An 18,306-nucleotide genomic window follows, 5' to 3' on the forward strand; every position below is an offset into this window, starting at 1 on the left:
CTTTTTGAGCCTGTTCCACATAGCAAGTTCCAGGCCAGCCTAGGCTACGTAATGAGACCCTGTCAAAAAAGAAGGAAAGAAGGGTTCAGAATTTTTTTTGTTAAGATTTAGTTTTGTTTTATGTAGATGAGTGTTTGCCTGCGTGTACGCATGTATGTCGTATGTGTACCTGGTGCCCCTGCAGGCCAGAAGACAAGGCTGGATCCCCTGTAACTGGATTGTGGATAGTTGAGAAACTGCCTTATGGGTGTTGAGAACCAGATCTTTGTCCTTTCCAGAGAGAGGAGTAGCTCTCCAGCCAGAAATTGTTTAAAATTATGTTTGTTTATTGTATGTACTTGCATGCATGTGTGTGTTGTAGGGAATCAGTTGTTCTTCCATCGAGTGGGTCTGGGAATTAAAGGTATTTGTATCAGACTCAGGGGCAAACTCCATGATCATCTGAGCTGTCTTGCTGACCTTATCCTTTCCTCTTACAGTTTTACCTTAACTCTGGAGCTCTCCCAGGCTCCCCCAACTTGAGTTGTTCCTAGTTCCTTCTCATTTCCATTGTGCTTCCTTCCAAACAGTCCCTGAAGATATTGGGGGAGAAGATGTCAGAGATCCCGTTGACCAGAGATAATGTGTCTGAGATACTGCGCTGCTTCCTCATGGCATATAGAGTGGAGCCATCCTTCTGCGACAGTCTGCGTACCCAGCCTTTTCAGGCCCAGCCACCTCAACAGAAGGCTGCTATTCTAGCCTTCCTTGTGCATGAGCTCAACAGCTCCACCATTATCATCAAGTGAGGGCTTGGGTGGGAATGGTCAATCCTGTGCCTGTGTAGGGGAGGGGCTTAGCTCTCTAGAAGCCCCTGGGTGTGTGGCTGTTGCTCTTCTCTGAGGATGCTGGAGTAACTGGGCATAGACTCACTGTAAGCCTTCCTTTGTTATCCATCCTGTTTAAACTAGACTGAAATCCAGCTCCGTAACACTTAATCTTTCTTTCCTTTTTGCTGCCACTTCTTCCTCAAAACTTCCCCCATGTTCGTCCCCTGCAGTGAGATTGACAAGACTCTGGAGAGTGTGTCTAGCTGCAGGAAGAACAAGTGGATTGTTGAAGGCCGACTCCGGAGGTAGGGACAGGGCAGAGTAGAGCCCAGAGGGAGGGGGAGGCATAGCCAGGGCTCTGGAAAATGTAAATTTCAAGTGTTTCTTTTTTGGCATTATATTCTTCACCAGCGTCTTCCCCTAATCTCTATTTCTTAAGACTGAAAACTGCTCTGGCTAAACGAACTGGGCGGCCAGAGGTTATGATGGAAGGGGCAGAAGACGGCCTAGGACGGAGGCGCAGTTCTCGGATCATGGAGGAAACCAGCGGCATAGAAGAGGAGGAAGAGGAAGAAAATACAGCAGCTGTCCATGGCCGCAGGGGTCGAAAAGAAGGAGAGGTACAGACCAAAGTCAAAGGAAAGGGGATTAGAAAGTTTTCATCTTTCTCTGGGTCTGGTAGCTCTCCTTTCTCAATGTCTGCTTGTTTCTGTGCAGATTGATGTTGCAGCATCTAGCATTCCAGAGCTAGAGCGCCATATAGAAAAACTCAGTAAGGTACCATGTTTTTAATCTCATAAAAGTCGGGAAATGTGGGTTGCATAAGAACTGAAGCCCTTGTTCAGATTATATCAGTTTTGTAGGGAGGTTGATAGGCTTCAGTTCTCTCATGGGTACTGAAGTCCATCATGCCATGATGGAAATGGTTTCTATTCCTTTTCCATTTCCTACCCAGCGTCAGCTCTTCTTTAGAAAAAAGCTGCTTCACTCATCCCAGATGCTTCGGGCAGTGTCCTTGGGTCAAGACCGCTACAGGCGCCATTACTGGGTATTACCGTGTCTTGCTGGTATCTTTGTGGAAGGATCGGAAGGGAGCACAGGTAGGTGCAACTGTGGAAGTTTGGGGTGAAGTCCACACAGCAGTGAGCACTTCCTTCTGCCTACTCCTCGTGGGCTCACCTACCTCTGCTGTCACACACCAGCTATAGGCTTCAGTTTCTTCATCTGTAGACTGTGGCCATAGTGATGGAGACATACTTCCTAGGACAGTGAGAATTGGGGCTAGAGAGGCCACAGAGTTAAAAGCATGCACTGCTTTTCCAGAGGACCTGAGTTGGGCTCCTAGCACCACGTCTCACAACCACCTGTCACCTCAAGGATCCAGGGCCTGTGGCCTCCACAGGCACTGCACACACATACGCAGAATTTCTTTCAAAGACTACAAAAAATTAAAATGTTTTTGTACTCTTTAGTGCTTAACAGACCTTAGATGTAGCTCAATGCCAGGTGTTAAGACAATATTCTGTGGTTGATCCCAGACACAGAAAACCAAACTTTAAAAAGCAAGCATGTTCTGTTTATAGGTCTCATTCTTTTCCATTATACAACAGTGTATCTTATGTTCTTTGTTTTTCTTCCCAGTTACTGAAGATGAAATAAAGCAAGAAACTGAGTCCTTGATGGAAGTAGTCACTTCAGCACCCAGCTGTGCCCGAGCCTCTGTACAGAGAGAGTTAACTAGCTCCAGCGCCTCTACTTCTCCTGCCCGGTCCCGAGGCCGACCTCGAAAACCTAAGCCTGGGTCTCTGCAGCCTCAGCACCATCCGTCCACCATTAGGGAATGTGATTCAGAGCAAGCCCAGACTCAAGCTCACCCAGAACCTCAGCCCCAGCCTCAGCCTCAGGCCCCTACCCAGCCCCATCTTCAGCCAAGTAGTGGGTTCCTAGAGCCAGAAGGTTCCCCTTTCTCTCTGGGTCAGAGCCAGCATGACCTTAGCCAGTCTGCCTTCTTGTCTTGGCTGAGCCAGACTCAGAGCCACAACTCCCTGTTGAGCAGTTCAGTCCTCACACCCGATAGCAGCCCAGGAAAATTAGACTCTGCTCCATCTCAGTCCTTGGAGGAGCCAGAGCCTGATGAGGCACAATCTTGCCCTGGTCCTCAAGGTCCCTGGTTTAACTTCTCAGCCCAGATACCCTGTGATGCTGCTCCTACACCACCCCCTGCAGTTTCTGAGGACCAACCTACTCCCTCCCTACAGCTGCTGGCCTCCTCTAAACCAGTAAGTAGCCAGATCAGTCAGTACCTATCTTGCCCCAGGCTCCCATGTCTGGCTGTGAGGCTGTAGCCTGAAGTAGGAAATATGTAAACTCCTTCTTGTCTTCTTCTTTGTAGATGAATACACCCGGTGCTGCCAATCCTTGTTCCCCAGTGCAGCTCTCTTCCACTCACTTGCCTGGAGGGGCCCCTAAGAGGCTATCAGGGGACTCTGAAGAAATGTCACAGAGTCCCACAGGGCTGGGACAACCAAAGCGGAGGGGGAGACCTCCTAGCAAGTTCTTCAAGCAGGTGGAGCAGCATTACTTAACCCAGCTGACAGCCCAGCCTATCCCCCCTGGTAAGCAAACTTGGCTAGGATGGGGCAAAGATAGAGGCAATTGCAGTTTCCATTGTGGGCAGTGTGATTGGAGCCTGGTTCCCATCCCCTGGCCTATATGCATACCCTCTGTACACAGAGATGTGCTCGGGCTGGTGGTGGATCCGAGACCCTGAGACACTGGATGTCCTGCTCAAGGCACTGCATCCCCGAGGCATCCGGGAGAAGGCGCTTCACAAACATCTTAGCAAGCACAAGGACTTTTTGCAGGAAGTTTGTTTACAGCCCTTAACTGGTAAGTGAGAGACCTTGACCCAACCTGACCTAGAGGAGCTGCCATCATTTATGGACCACTCTCTCTTCCCAGATCCCATCTTTGAGCCTAATGAGCTCCCTGCCTTGGAAGAAGGCATTATGAGCTGGTCCCCCAAAGAGAAGACGTATGAGACAGACCTAGCTGTGCTTCAGTGGGTGGAGGAGCTGGAGCAGCGGGTTGTCCTCTCCGATCTGCAGATCCGGGTACCTGGGGTTGGCATTGGGGAGGGAGTTGCTTAGGGACGGTTTTGGTTTTGGTTTGGTTTATTTTTATGTATTGGATGTTTTGCCTGCGTGTTGCCTGCACGTACGTTTATATAGTATGTACTATTGTATATAGTATGCAGTGTCCTCAGAGGCTAGAAGTGTCAGATCCTCTCACATTGACCTTGGAGACAATTGTGAACCCCATGACATGTGTTCTGGGAGTTGAACCTAGGCCCTGTCTCAGCCTTACAGGTGTTGCGATTGCAAACATGAGCCACCACACCTGGCTAGGGAGGGTGCCAGGACAAGCCTTGTGTCTTCTTCCTGAGTGACCTGCCATGACATCATGACATGCAGTGTTTCCCTTTACAATGCGTTCTGTTTCTCTTTCCCACTGGAAGGGCTGGACATGCCCTACCCCAGACTCCACCAGAGAAGATTTGACCTACTGTGAGCATCTGCCTGACTCCCTGGAGGATATCCCTTGGAGGGGTCGGGGCAGGGAAGGAACAGTACCTCAGCGGCAGAACAACAACCCTCTGGACCTCGCTGTGATGCGATTGACTGTTCTGGAGCAAAATGTGGAGCGGCGGTACTTGCGGGAACCCCTCTGGGCGGCCCATGAGGTGGTAGTGGAGAAGGCCCTACTGAGCACACCCAATGGTGCCCCTGATGGCACCTCGACTGAGATGTGAGTGACTCCTGCTGCCTGTTCCTTGGCCTGGGAAAGGCAAGACAAAAGCCTGTTCCTCACATGAATCACTGCTTTCTCTACAGATCCTATGAGATCACCCCTCGTGTCCGAGTTTGGCGGCAGACACTTGAGAGGTGCCGTAGTGCAGCCCAAGTGTGCTTGTGCATGGGCCAGCTAGAAAGGTCCATTGCGTGGGAGAAGTCTGTCAACAAAGTGGTAAGTCTGGAAATACTTGGGACACAAAATGGTGAGAATGGGGTGGGGATAGCAGAGGGTTAAGGACTCACTCTGCCTTTTCACGGTGGTCCAGACCTGCCTGGTCTGCCGGAAGGGTGATAATGATGAGTTTCTCCTGCTGTGTGATGGGTGTGACCGAGGCTGCCACATTTACTGTCATCGGCCCAAGATGGAGGCTGTTCCAGAAGGAGACTGGTTCTGTGCTGTCTGTCTGTCCCAGGTAAGGCTTCTGCTCTCCCATCTCCATTCTTAAGCAAGACTCTGAGATGTCTTCATCTTCCTTTCTTTAAGCAACAGTCCCTCAGATGTCCCGGACCCTCGGGTGCTGCTCCCAGGGTTGGGCCTGTGACAGCATGTGTGGGTTGAGTCTGTGTTTGAATAAGTCACCTACAGTCTTTAAGCCCCAGTCATTTCCTCTATAAAATAGGAGCAGTTGCCGTGCATTTTACTGACCCTCCCATTGATTGTCTGAATGAGTTCACATGCTGGCTTGTATGTGAGCATTTGAAGCCACAGTCATGGGTAGGCAAGACTGTGATGAACAGAGGGTGAACAGCGCTACCCACACTGCTGCTCACCTGGGCCTATCCTCAGCAGGTAGAGGAAGAGTACACTCAGAGGCCTGGTTTTCCAAAACGAGGCCAGAAGCGGAAAAGTGGTTTTCCACTGACCTTCACAGAAGGTGACAGCCGGCGACGGATGTTGTCAAGGGGCCGAGATAGTCCAGCAGTGCCTCGGTACCCAGAAGACGGGCTGTCTCCCCGCAAAAGACGGCGACATTCGATGAGAAGCCACCACAGTGATCTCACATTTTGCGAGTGAGTTAGTGGACTCTAGGGCTATCTTTCTGTCTCTGTGCAGAGAGACTGCAGGAGTCAATGTGTGCTGTGTGTACTAATAGGATTATCCTGATGGAGATGGAGTCCCATGATGCAGCCTGGCCTTTCCTAGAGCCTGTGAACCCTCGCTTGGTGAGTGGATACCGACGTGTCATCAAGAACCCTATGGATTTTTCCACCATGCGAGAACGCCTGCTCCGTGGAGGGTAAGCTGATCTCTCTCTTGCTTCACCCTTTCTTTCTCTCCGCTCACAGTCCCATCCACTCTGCCCAGGTACACTAGCTCAGAGCCGACAGCTCACAGCCCTGTCTTCCCCTGCCCAGGTACACTAGCTCAGAGGAGTTTGCAGCTGATGCTCTGCTGGTTTTTGACAACTGCCAGACCTTCAATGAGGATGACTCTGAAGTGGGCAAGGCTGGGCACGTCATGCGTCGCTTCTTTGAGAGCCGCTGGGAGGAATTTTATCAGGGAAAACAGGCCAATCTGTGAGACAAGGAAGGTGGGAGTCACTTTGTGACATCTTCTCCAACCTTCCAAACAAAAACCTGCCGTTCTCACCTGCTGATGGCTGCCCTGGGTGGACTCAAGTCAGACAATGCTGACTCTTGACTCTGCCCTTGGCAGCACCCACATCCTCTTGTTCCGAATCCCTTTTCTCCCTTCCTCCTCTTGCTCCTCAAATAAGAGATGCAGAGATGAGGTCCTTCTGGATGGAAAGCCAAAAAAGAAAAAATTTTCCTGTCCCTCCCCTCCCCCCCATTAAAATGGAGAGAGGCAAAGAAGTCCTCCTTGCCCTTCCCAGCTTCCTCCCCTCCCTGTCCATGCCTCAGCATCCTGGGGCTATTTAACAATAGCAATAGTTCTAGTGAATGTGTGAAACCGAGAAACACTCTGTACTGTGTGCGGACCCGCAGTGACGGCCAGTAAAGTGGACTTAACTCCCAAGTGTGTCGAGCCGGACACCGGGCCCTGAACATGCTGCTTCCATGTTCAGTCCCCTCCCTGCTTCTCACTTCCTCTCACTCATTCTTTTCTAACTCCTTCTCCCTATTTTTAAGGTTTTGTCCCACCCAGTAATGTAAAACTATGGTGTACGGGTTCTTTCCCTTCCCTCCCCAGTCTTTTCCCTTATGTGGAAAACAAAGTTGAAAGCTTGCCTGTCCTTCTGTCCTCATCTTCTGCCTCCCTCTAGTTAACCCTCTAAGGTGTTGGCTCCTCCTCACGTGCTGAGTTTCTGTGAGTCTCTAGCCTTTTCTGAAGCTCGGTGGCTGGGGAGCGGACAGGCAGGCAGTGCCCTAGGCCTTCCAGCCTCCTTCCCCTGCTTCCCAAACCTCCCTCTTGGGAACTCCTCAGGGACAACTACTGCTGAGTTTGAGTGCTCCTCCGAGATGGGGGCCAGGTAGCAATTGACTGGCCTCAGAGAGAGGAGGAGAGAGAGGTGGGTGGGTGTGTGTGTGTTTTGTGTGTGTGTGTGTGCGTGCACAAGTGCACAGATGAGAGTTGTGATTGTGACCCTGTAGTGTGATGGGACTCATTGTTCCCCACATGTGTTTATTCCCGCCTTCCCATTGTTTCACACCATCAACCTTTTGTCTTTGGGAAAACACAAGAACAAGGGTTCTCTGGGGACAAGGCTGTCTCTCCTCATGGTCATTTCTTTTCCAGCCTCTTCAAACTGTGCAATCTTTTCAGCAGGAACTCCCTCTCCCTTCGCTAGCTTTGAGTTTTTGCTGGGAGAGGGGTAGAACTGGATCTTTCCTAAACCATGAGTGTCTGGTTTTAGCTGTGTTTTCCTTCCTTACACCTACTTCATGTCCCAGGACCCCTTTCTTCCTCAGCAGCAGAGACCCTGGAGCACAGAATGGGCAGAGAGGAGGATTTGGGTCTACCACTGCCCTGTGTGTGACTGAGCCCAGGTTAGCCCCCAGCATGAGAGGACAGCTGCTAACTCCAAGCTGTAGCCATGGGCCACTGGCCCCTGCTTTCCTGCTCAGCCAAGCCCCTCCCATCAGAAATTACGGGTACTTGCACTGGGGAGGTGGCTGCTAGCTGACCTAAGCAGGGAGCCAAGGCATCCAAGCAATGTTCCATGGGTGGGCGGAGGATGCCAGGTGAGGTGTAGCATTCCTTGTACTCCAGCAGTACTGAAGAGCAGGGCAGTGCAGGTTCCTGGGCAGCCCTGACTCCTCGACCCACCCTCACTGCACTCCCTGTTGCCTGTTTCTAAAGTCGCCTTTTCTGTCGATGAACCTCAAAACTTAATTTTATTTGAGAATTTTTTTCTTTTAAATAAGAGGTGGATTGAAGAATATTTGAATTGACTTTATATTATGCATAAATATTTATATTTTATCTAAATAACTGCGCTGTAACAAACTTTGTGTTAGTCAGATGTTTGGAACTGTTTCCCCTGGCATAAAGTGTACTGGAGTCATTCGCTACTGGAGGTGAGGGAGAGTGGAGCCTCTGCTCTGCTCTGTGCTCCTCTCCCAGCCCCACCTCTGCCCTCGGGACCAGGCGCTTGGAAGGAGGAGGTCCCAGACTTGATTTGTAGAAATGGGGGCTGAAGGGATTGTGGGGCAGGATGTGATCAAAGGGGCCATTTCTCACTTTTCTTTCCTCATCCTCACTGCCCCTCAAGCTAGGTGGATTTTCTCTTGTTGACAAAGAGTATTTGGTAGGGAAAGCAGGTTAAAAATAAAGACAGCCCTCCCCTGCCCTTTGTGTCCCCCTTCCTGGTGACAGCAAGAAACCATCAACACCAACAAGTTTCCACGTTCCTTTTACAGCAAAAGGGACTTTTTATATAACCAAATGTGGTGTCTTAGTGACTTTTTGATAATGTACAGTTTTTTGTGAATTTAAATTTATTTCTTTCTATATTTTTAGGACCAATCTCATTTTTAATAAGGTTTAAAAAAAGGAAAAAAAGTCTAGAGAAAAAAAAAAAACCTTGTTTTTGCCATGTGATGTTCCACAGGTGCGGCTGTAGAAAAGTGCTTGTCATTGAATAAAAACCACATTTGATAAAAGACTCAAGATTGCGTGTTTCTCTCCTGAAGCATAGGTTGCTGTACCTAAGAGAATGAGTGTGATGGGTTGACCTGTGCTCTGAGTTAGTGCTCTCTCTGTGTCTGCTGTGGGGGTGGGACAGGAACAGGCAAGGCACCAGCACCCTCTCTACACCATGGACGACACTAGACAGGAGGCTTTTGTGTTTTATTTAAAAAAGAAAGGTTCACGTTAGCAAAAGTAAAGCTCTTCCAAGTCACAGGAAGGAAATGGAACCAGAAATCAGCCACGGAGAGTGAGCGAGAGGTAGTGTTGGCGTAGACATGGGAGAGTATAAAACTACAGGTTTCTGGGTAAAGGGGAAATGTACAAAATGCATCTTAAGTATAAATTAACTTCTCTCCAGGGTAAGGAGTGCATCTAGAAGTCATCACCCGACCCGCCCAGAGGGGCCGGAGCAGAGACGTCCATTCCAGCCCTCTAAAACTGCACACCACCACCACTCAAGTCCTTACTCTCTGGAGTCTTAAGCTATGCTCCAAACCTGGCATTTGACTGCACAACACAGTCCCTGGCTTGTCCTGTAGGGACTGACCGATATGTAGAGTTCGCTCTTGTAAGGAGCCAACGTCAACTGGAGAAGACGATCCAGAAAGAGCAGTTTGAGTTGTGGAACTGAGGAGTTTGCATTTGTTCCAACACCACGAAGACAAGGGCAGTAAAGGATGGTGTGAGGCAAGTAGGTGCTTGTGTGTCTTGAGTTGTCAGACTGAGGTAGTTGAGTAATGAGGACGAGGGAGTTTAGGGATTTGCTTGGACAGGAAATGCTTACTTTGAACATTCAGAGCAGTGGTCACAAGGGTGATGAGGGCATCACTGCCACATGGAGACCACCTCCAGGAGGTTCAGCATAGAGTAGAGGAGACAAATTGGTTTTAACTGCTGAGGGAAGGCTCCTGTGGACCCTGAATCTACTACTGGGATCAAAGGCACTTTTAAGAGGCAGGTTACCCAGAAGTAGAGCGACCGGCTTGCTCTGAATTGGGAAGAATTGGTCTAACAAGCATAGGTTGTATTTACCTCTAGACTCCTCCTCTGAATTCAGGTCTAGAAAAGGCTGGGTGAGTTTGGGTCTACCACCCACTCAACTGTATTGCTCTTGGCAACAAAATGGGAGGTGCCCACTTGACCGGGAGGGCCAGGGACAAAAACAAACTAGTCCTTCCGAAACCCTCAGCAAATAACGCTTCACTTCCACCCCATTTTTTATTATTGAGCACTTTCCCTTTCCAAAGCCGTTTTGCTTCACAAGCTTGGTCCCCATCATTTTCCCCACGTATTTCTAAGTAATAGCAGGACCTGTCTCCAAAAGTCCAGTCCATCTACAGTCTGACCCAGTGAGATGGGATAGGCCTGGAGCCTAGTGAAGAGTCACACGAGGTCAGGTGTGAGCTCTAGTCCACTCTGATTGATTGGAAGCAAAACCACAGCGTACTAAAATGAGTACAGGTGAGATGTAGAGTGCAGAGCCATCTATCTGGCCTCCATGCAAACAGGACTCAGGAGACAGTGTTAGGAGCCTTGGGCAGGATGATGGAGAGAAGGCTTACAACTCATCCCTCATGGCTTGCATACTACTTCCTGTCTCCAGTCGCTACCTTTCTGAGTAATGAGCTAATGAGGAAAAGAGAGTGGATGGAAATCACCAAGCAGAAATTACACAGTGAGTGCCATTAACCACTATAAAAACAAAATTACAGGTTGCCCTCATTTCCCATGCTCACACCTGTTCAACCAGAAACACTAGAACCCTAACCAGTATACTCAAAAGGAAAACCTCAAAAGTAATATCAAATTTTAAAACTGTCAGCCATTCAAATTGTTTTAGAACTACAGAAAAAGGAACAATTTTTTTTTTTTTTTTTTTTTTTTTTTTGGTTTTTCGAGACAGGGTTTCTCTGTGTAGTCGTGGCTGTCCTGGAACTCACTCTGTAGCCCAGGCTGGCCTCGAACTCAGAAATCCGCCTGCCTCTGCCTCCCGAGTGCTGGGATTAAAGGCGTGCGCCACCACGCCCGGCGGAACAATTTTTAATAGGCAGTGAAGGAGCAGCAGTGACAGCAAGACTGTCAGCAGAGTTTCCATAGGACAGAGCTCTGAGTCTCTCTCACTGAGGGCTAGAGGGCTAGAGGTCGCTAACTGGGTATGACCTTCCTGGTGTTGGAAGCACCAATGAGAAAACTGGTCATTTTGTACTTGATGCTGCCCATTGTCCTTAGCCCCTTCCTTAGTCTAGAACGCACAGCAGCACAGTCAGGCCAGGATTCCCAATTCTGTAGTGTGCACAGCTGCTGAGCTAGTTTCTCACCATCACCATGCTCTGCCCTTCCTCTTTCACACTGACCTCTGGACACACTTCCCCATCTCCATTGCTTTGTCTACTGGAGGGGTACTTATGACGTGAAGGGATGTGATGTAACAAGTCACATTTGGTGGTGAAAGTCTTGCAGAAGGGAACAGTTAACGGCAGGCATGTTTACAAGTCCCTCCTGACCTTTGAGTGGCCAGGGAGCTGTGAGTCTTGCCTCTTTTCTATCCTAGCACCCCATCGTCCTTCCACAAGAAGGAAAATGATTTCTGGTGGTCTGGTTCCCTGGGGAAGGGGTCCAAACACACCAGGGCTGGGCTGGGTACTCTGCATAGAGAGAGCTCAGTCCATTCTCAAGCATGCACAGTACACACAACAGTTCTTGCTTTCATCCCTTCAAACTGTGTGCACTTGGCATGTACATACAACCAAGGGTGAGCCCTGCTAATAAGATGGCTCCTGCTGAATTAAGTGATTCAGCCAAGTACCACTTGAGTACAGCCATGTACAGCTGGGATGAGAGGCTGTGAAAACCCAGGCAGAAAAGATCCTCCAGGAGGCAAAGTCACAGATGGCACTGCTGGCCAAGTACATGAACTAACAGGCTCCATGTCCAGGGCTGGGCTGGGGTTTAGTCTACACCAAATAACTGCCAGGGAATAAGGGGTGGAGGAGTGGGACCGGGTTCTGTATTGTCGGGTGTTCAGGACCAGCACACATGATATTCCCCAGGCTTGGTAATCAAGGATGATGGACAAGACAGCAGCCTCTCGGGGACAAAACAACCTCCTGGGTCAGCAGGGGCAGGGGCTATGAGACATGGGGCAGGATGAAGACCCAAGACCCTCCAGTAGGCAGAACAGGTGTCCCAGGATGCTGAAGCAGGATGGCACTTCTCAGTGGCACTTGCCACCAGAGTTGGTTGAAGGTGGTTTCCAAAGGCTGCATGGTTGTCACATGTCTGCTTCCTGAAGTCAAAGTCTAACCCCTCCTAGGACAGGAGGGCAGAGTTTGGAAAGCAACCTCTACTGCCACACTTCTCTACCTGTGTGTTGCTCTCCCTTCCCCCAATTCCACATGAAATTTAAATCAAATTCATAAAATTAAAAATTGTAAAAAGGCAAAGTAGGCAGGCTCAGCTAAATGGAAAAGAAAAAAAGAACATTGTGAAGAAGAAGTTTAAAAAAAACAACTAGCTAGGCATGGCAGGGCACTCAGAGTGGGAAGGATCTCTGAGTTCAAAGCCAGCCTGGTCTACATTGTCAGCCAGCCAGGACTGCACTGTGAGACCCTGCTTTAAACAGTGCGTGGGAAGGAGGGGGGTGTGTGTGCGCGCAAAGTGTGTGCTGAGAGCTTTGCAAAACAAAAGTTTTAAGCCTGCATATCTAAAACACACATTGAAAATAGTCCGTAACTGAACCTGGCAAGCAGCGCCCCTTCACTGACTTCACAGCACTGCGATTGTCCTTAAACCATTTTAAAAGCCTTCCTAAGCAATCCCAACATACCCAAACCTCTTGAAGATGAGAAGCACCTCAACTGGTGTCTTTGGGGTAGGAGAAAGGTTCGCTGCAATTAAATACAAAGCAAGAAACTTCTTTTGCAAAAGAAAAAAAAAGTCTTTGATCTTGAATGTAGCACATTCAAAAAAAAAAAAAAAACAAAAAACAAAAAACCAACGTGATTCCTCAGGTTCCATCAGCAACAGGAAGGAGCCGGAGGAGGAGTGCATAGGCTTCTCTCCCCAGGTCTGGACCTGTGAGGGAATGACAGCCAGGTGTTAGTGCTCAGCAGGCTACAGCTAGGCTTGTAATTTGCTAAAACTTCTGGAGTCTGTGAGCATCTCCAAGAGTTCCTTTCTGTTTAACAAAGATGGGGGGAAAGAATCCTAAAGGAGGCATAAGCTGGAGACGGTATAAAGAGGACACGACTATTAATTAACCTGTCTGGCTATTGGCAGAACAAAGCTGCAAGCACCATCTTCCAGTTCAGCATAGCATAGCAGCATTCCCCACCATAAAATTCTTACCTCATTATTTGCTGAACTGGAAAGGATAGACCCCGTGGTCTGAGGGGGGCTCCACTGCCAGTTGATTCTGCTGGCCATTGCTCTCCTGTATCACAGCCAAGGAAAGTTACTGAAGCATTCCTACACTCACCTCCCACTAAAGCCTCCCCAATTCAGCCCCACACACACACACACACACCACCCCCAACGCATGTGTGCATCCAACATCCAGACTGCCAGAAAGAAGGCAAAGTGGTCCAGCTACCTTGGAAATACTTCAGCAGTTGCTCATTTTCAGAGTATTGAGGCAACTGAAGTCAGCATCCCTGTCTAAACTGAACAGAGCAGGCTGGCTAAACACGAACGAAGCCTTCTGCCCTCCTCACAACCACCAGTGAGGATGCCAGCAGTAGGCAGTACCGAGAGAGAAAGGAGTACACAGTTCAGAGATCTGCCCTTGATGTGTCCTGGCCTCACTGCAAAAAAACCCAAAAAAACAAAAAAAAAAAACAAAAAAGCTCCTACCTCAGCAGAAACACTGGCAGAAGGCACAGCTGGGTACTGGGAGATGTAAGCCCCGTGCATAGCAGCAGTGGCTGGCATGAACTGCAAAAACAAAAACAAAAACAAACAATGGTTCTCAGCTAGTTAAAAGCCCTCAGGAGCTTCAGAAAACACAGAGACCTTTATTGTTGTGGGTGCTTCTTTAAAATGTTCCTGGGTTACCCGAGGACGCCAGCTAGAGACACGTTGACGTCCCTCCCTCTCTTCCTCCACACCCTCAACTCACTGCCACCAGCTCTCCTGCACCAGTCAGGCCTAAAAGAGCTTTGAGCTTCATCCCTTTCCTTTCTGATGAGTTGTTCTAGGAAATATGCACTGGCACCTAAGCAAATTCACAAATGTTTAGACCACATTTAGTTCCGTGACTGGGAAGCAGGTAAGAGGTAGGCAGGAAGGTATATCCCCAGCTTACTGATTCTTTTCTGTTTATCAATGGCCTTGAATTTTTTTTTTAAGATTTATTATTTTATTTTATTTATATGAGTACATTGTAGCTGTCTTCAGATATACCAGAAGAAGGCATCGGATCCCATTACAGATGGTTGTGAGCACCATGTGGTTGCTGGGAATTGAACTCCAGACCTCTGGAAGAGTTGTCAGTGCTCTTAACCGCAGAGCCATCTCTCCAGCCTGGCCTTGAACTTTTTTTTTTTTTTTTTTTTTTTTGATTTTTCGAGACTAGGGTTTCTCTGTGTAGCCCTGGCTGTCCTGGAACTCACTCTGTAGACCAGGCTGGCCTCGAACTCAGAAATCCACCTGCCTCTGCCTCCCGAGTGCTGGGATTACAGGCGTGCGCCTGGGCCTTGAACTTTTTTTTTTTTTTAAAGATTTATTTATTTATTATATGTAAGTACACTGTAGCTGTCTTCAGACACTCCAGAAGAGGGAGTCAGATCTCGTTACGGATGGTTGTGAGCCACCATGTGGTTGCTGGAATTTGAACTCCAGACCTTTGGAAGAGCAGTCGGGTGCTCTTACCCACTGAGCCATCTCACCAGCCTGGCCTTGAACTTTTAACAGTCTTCCTGACTCAGCCTCCTGAGTACAAGGATTAGAAGCATTTACTGCAGTTCTGAGCATGCCTTTGCTGACCCTGACACACTTGCGTCCTGCGTAACCACTGGTACCAAGGAGCATTTCCTAGGCACTTCTTATTCTGCATGGTTAATAACTACAGACAATCCTTTACCGTGCCCAGGCTGTTGAGTGACAGGTGACTCAGTTGCTGGGTAAGAGGTCCCATCATGGAGGCAGGCTGGAGAGAGAGGGGGTGGTCCATCCCTGGTGTCAGAACTGAGCCCTAGAGGAGGCAATGAAGGGAAGGGTTAAGCAGCACCCTCCTGTAAAGACACCTGAGGTGGCAAGGATGCCAAGCAGGGCCACCAGTGTTTTGGTTTTTTGTTTTGTTTTGTTTGTCTTGACAGGTTTAACCCTGGCTGTCCCAGAACTCACTCTGTAGACCACTCTGGCCTTGAACTTACAGATCCACCTGCTGCTGCCTTCCAAGTGCTGGGATTAAAGGCCTGTGTCTCTACACCCAGACTTCTATTTGCTTTTTAAGAACAGTTTAAGTGCACTAGAATCAGGAAGCAAACTACACGGGAACTACAGTACTGTCTGCTGACATTTCCAAGTCCTGAGAATTAACCCGAGCTCTACAACAGGAACAACAGCATCCTCACCTTTAGTCTGCAGGGACCTACGTGTAAGACTAACAAATCCACAGAATTAAGGTTTCTGATGGTGTGCCTACTGCACTGAGCCAGAGCTCACACCCACACATCCTGCCATCAAAGCCCTTTGCTTTGCTTTACATCAGATTGTCTCTTTCACTTCTGAACACTCACTGAAGGCTGTGTGAGGTACGACTGGTGTTGCATCCACGATGGGTTAGGTAGAGGAGATGTCTGAGTCACTCTCTAATATAAGCAAAAACAAATGAAAATGTTAACTGCCTAGGCTCAGGGAATGAGAATGTTCAGCAAAGCCCCCCCCCCCCAAACTGACATGTCCCTTCAGAGCACAAGCCGCTTAGCCAGACTGTGGTGGCACATGTCTTTAATCCCAGCACTCGGAAGGCAAGAGGCAGGCAGATCTGTGAATCTGAAGCTAGCCTGGTCTACAAAGAGAGTTCCAGACTTGCCAGGGCTACACAGTGAGACCCTGTCTCAAAAACTTTAAAAGAGCACACTGTTAACAAATACTAGCAGCTTATAACTCGGATAACCCAGTTAAAAACAGGCAAAGGGGTAGATGAAATAGCTCAGCAGGTAGAGGCATTTGCTACCAAATCTAAAGACCTGAATTAGATCCCCAAAACCCATGAGGTAAGTGGAGAGAACCTTCCACAAATTGCCTTCTGACCTCTACACACATACACACATACACACATACACACATACACACATACACACACACACACACACACAGCAGCTAAGACCATGTTCTGCTCTCCCAGAAGAAACACTCATACAGATAAAGTAAAAGGACCGTTTAAAAGATGGGAGAATAGCAAAATATATTAAGTGAGGTTGTTTTTTTTTTGTTTTGTTTTAGTTTTTTGAGACAGGGTTTCTCTGTATATCCCTGGCTGTCCTGGAACTAACTTTGTAGACCAGGCTGGCCTCAAACTCAGAAATCTGCCTGTCTCTGCTTTCCAAGTGCTGGGATTAAACATTTTTATCAAAACGATGCCCAAGGCCCCAATATTCGAGTATCTACTCACATGAAAGTGATCTACAATGAGGGTAAAAAGATAAGCAGGATGATGTGGGTTTTTTAAAACAGGGTCTCTCTTATATAGCCTTGGTTGTCCTGGAGCTTGCTATGTAGCCCAGGCTGGCCTCAAAATCACAAAGATTCAACTGCCTCTGCCTCCCAAATGCTGGGATTAGAGGTGTGTACCACCATGCCCAGCTCAAGAGGATGTCTCTATCTCTAAAAGTATTTATATGCACTTTTTGCATGGGTATATATGTATATATACATACAGGAATTATATATGTATATATATATATATATATATATATATATATATATATATACACACACACACATATACACACACATATACATCTATACATCTATATACATACACATACATATACATATATATATACACACACACACATAAATCACGTTATGCTCCAACATACCATTTCTTTGTGTGTACTATATAGAAAAGCTTTACATTCATTCACTTAACACACAGAGTAGGAAAAGCCTCACACCTTACCTGATAGGAAGACACAGGAGATGGAAGATACGGGGCTAGCGCAGATTGAGCAAGCATCCTGCTGTGGGCGATACTGTAAGGAGCTGCGTAGAACCTGCAGGAGAGGTCTTTGTTCAGTGAGAAGCCTCGGGGAGCCAGAGCCACCTCCACTAAGTGCTGTTTGAGAATTAGAATGAAACACCCTTACCCATTCTGAAGGGCCGAGGTGGGGTCATAGGTCAAGGCCATACCGCCCTGTAAGAAAGAATGTAGTGGCCATATTGCCAGCCCAGAGTACCCACATGTCCCATGACAGGTTTTGGGGACTGCACTAAAGAGCAAGTAGACACCAGGGCTCAGCCACACATCTTACTCTCAAGCTTCCCACCTACATGCACAGAAGCCAGGCTGCGCCATTTCCAACTCTAATGCTCTCAGGGTTCATGATTCCTCGGGGATCTTTTTACCATGTCTCCGTTCCTTGACCAGGCCCGTCCATTTTGCACGTATCTTCCTTGGCTCTGTCGTTTCTTTGGCCCACCGTCAGCAAATTTGCAAAGCAAAGGGTCAGAAGGTGCTGTCAAGAGAAAACGTACACAGTTGCTGGGCCATGGGGCAGCACCCACTCCTCCAATGGCTCCCAGCCCAAGTCCCAGAGGCCTCACCTGCTACTCCAGGGGGTGTCTTTATATACTTTCCATTAAAGTGGGTGATGATGGCTTCACACTTCTCTGTGGACTCCATCCTAAGACGCACATGAGGAGTAAGACCACCTGTCCGGGATATGTGTCTTATACATACCCACAGGCTCCTAGACCCACAAATACTGGAGAATGTTTCTGTCCCACATGTTCATTTCGAGGCACCTAGCTTTCCTTTTTATTTATTTATTTTTAAACACAGGCTATCTCTCTGTGTGTGTGTGTATTTTATACCTCTGCCTGGCCTCAAACCCTGTGTCTGAGAATGGCTTTGATCTGATTCTCCTGCCTCAGTGTTACAATTGCAGAAAAGTTCTACCGTGTCTGACTGCTATGCAGTGCTAGAAGTTGTCATGCAGGGTGAGCCTGCACTCACTGACTGAGTAGCCCAGGCCGTAATGGTGAGCTGATGAGATGGTTCAGTGGATAATGGCATTTTTTTCAACAGGCCCAACAACTTGAGTTCCATCCCTGGAACCCATATGGTGTAAGGAGAGAGCCAACTCCTGATGGTTGTCCTCTGACCTCCACACATGCACGGTAACACACAAATATGCACATAAGAAATAAACGTAAAGTTTTTTTCAGTGGTCATGGAACTATTTTTTTAAAATTCCTAATGATGTCAGCATGGTGGCAACATGACTTTGACCTCAGTGCAGAGACTGGTGTGTCTCTGAGTGTTCCAGACCAGCCTGGGTCTACTTATCAAGTTCCAGGCCAGCTGGGGCTACAATGACACTGT

General features: G+C 48.2%; 2 protein-coding genes across 11 annotated transcripts in view; one reads left to right on the top strand and one right to left on the bottom strand.

Annotated features, from left to right (window-relative positions):
• Positions 1–8,728, top strand: part of Baz2a (bromodomain adjacent to zinc finger domain 2A) — a 35,678-nt gene extending 26,950 nt beyond the window's left edge. For 6 of the 7 annotated variants that reach the window (XM_021173612.3, XM_021173610.3, XM_029482198.2 and 3 more), the window contains 15 exons: positions 570–784; positions 1,040–1,114; positions 1,249–1,429; positions 1,527–1,586; positions 1,765–1,909; positions 2,451–3,088; positions 3,202–3,424; positions 3,543–3,698; positions 3,771–3,922; positions 4,327–4,616; positions 4,703–4,835; positions 4,930–5,076; positions 5,451–5,674; positions 5,758–5,901; positions 6,020–8,728. In XM_021173612.3, coding sequence (XP_021029271.1) covers positions 570–784; positions 1,040–1,114; positions 1,249–1,429; positions 1,527–1,586; positions 1,765–1,909; positions 2,451–3,088; positions 3,202–3,424; positions 3,543–3,698; positions 3,771–3,922; positions 4,327–4,616; positions 4,703–4,835; positions 4,930–5,076; positions 5,451–5,674; positions 5,758–5,901; positions 6,020–6,185 — 2,949 coding nt within the window. In that variant the 3' untranslated portion in view covers positions 6,186–8,728. The remainder of the gene's footprint in view (positions 1–569; positions 785–1,039; positions 1,115–1,248; positions 1,430–1,526; positions 1,587–1,764; positions 1,910–2,450; positions 3,089–3,201; positions 3,425–3,542; positions 3,699–3,770; positions 3,923–4,326; positions 4,617–4,702; positions 4,836–4,929; positions 5,077–5,450; positions 5,675–5,757; positions 5,902–6,019) is intronic. The other variant, XM_029482200.2, reaches the window with a different exon arrangement.
• A 172-nt stretch (positions 8,729–8,900) lies between these two features.
• The window catches only part of Rbms2 (RNA binding motif single stranded interacting protein 2), a 48,934-nt gene continuing 39,528 nt past the window's right edge, over positions 8,901–18,306 (bottom strand). For 3 of the 4 annotated variants that reach the window (XM_021174656.3, XM_029482792.2, XM_029482793.2), the window contains 9 exons: positions 17,526–17,605; positions 17,328–17,437; positions 17,069–17,115; positions 16,882–16,975; positions 15,494–15,565; positions 14,836–14,946; positions 13,608–13,688; positions 13,104–13,188; positions 8,901–12,830 (listed from right to left, as the gene is read on the bottom strand). In XM_021174656.3, the coding sequence (XP_021030315.1) occupies positions 13,108–13,188; positions 13,608–13,688; positions 14,836–14,946; positions 15,494–15,565; positions 16,882–16,975; positions 17,069–17,115; positions 17,328–17,437; positions 17,526–17,605 (676 nt within the window). In that variant the 3' untranslated portion in view covers positions 8,901–12,830; positions 13,104–13,107. The remainder of the gene's footprint in view (positions 12,831–13,103; positions 13,189–13,607; positions 13,689–14,835; positions 14,947–15,493; positions 15,566–16,881; positions 16,976–17,068; positions 17,116–17,327; positions 17,438–17,525; positions 17,606–18,306) is intronic. The other variant, XM_029482794.2, reaches the window with a different exon arrangement.

The sequence above is a fragment of the Mus caroli genome, unplaced genomic scaffold (genome assembly GCF_978045245.1).
Source record: "Mus caroli unplaced genomic scaffold, Mus_caroli_1 scaffold_9, whole genome shotgun sequence".
NCBI classification, from domain to species: Eukaryota; Metazoa; Chordata; class Mammalia; order Rodentia; family Muridae; genus Mus; species Mus caroli.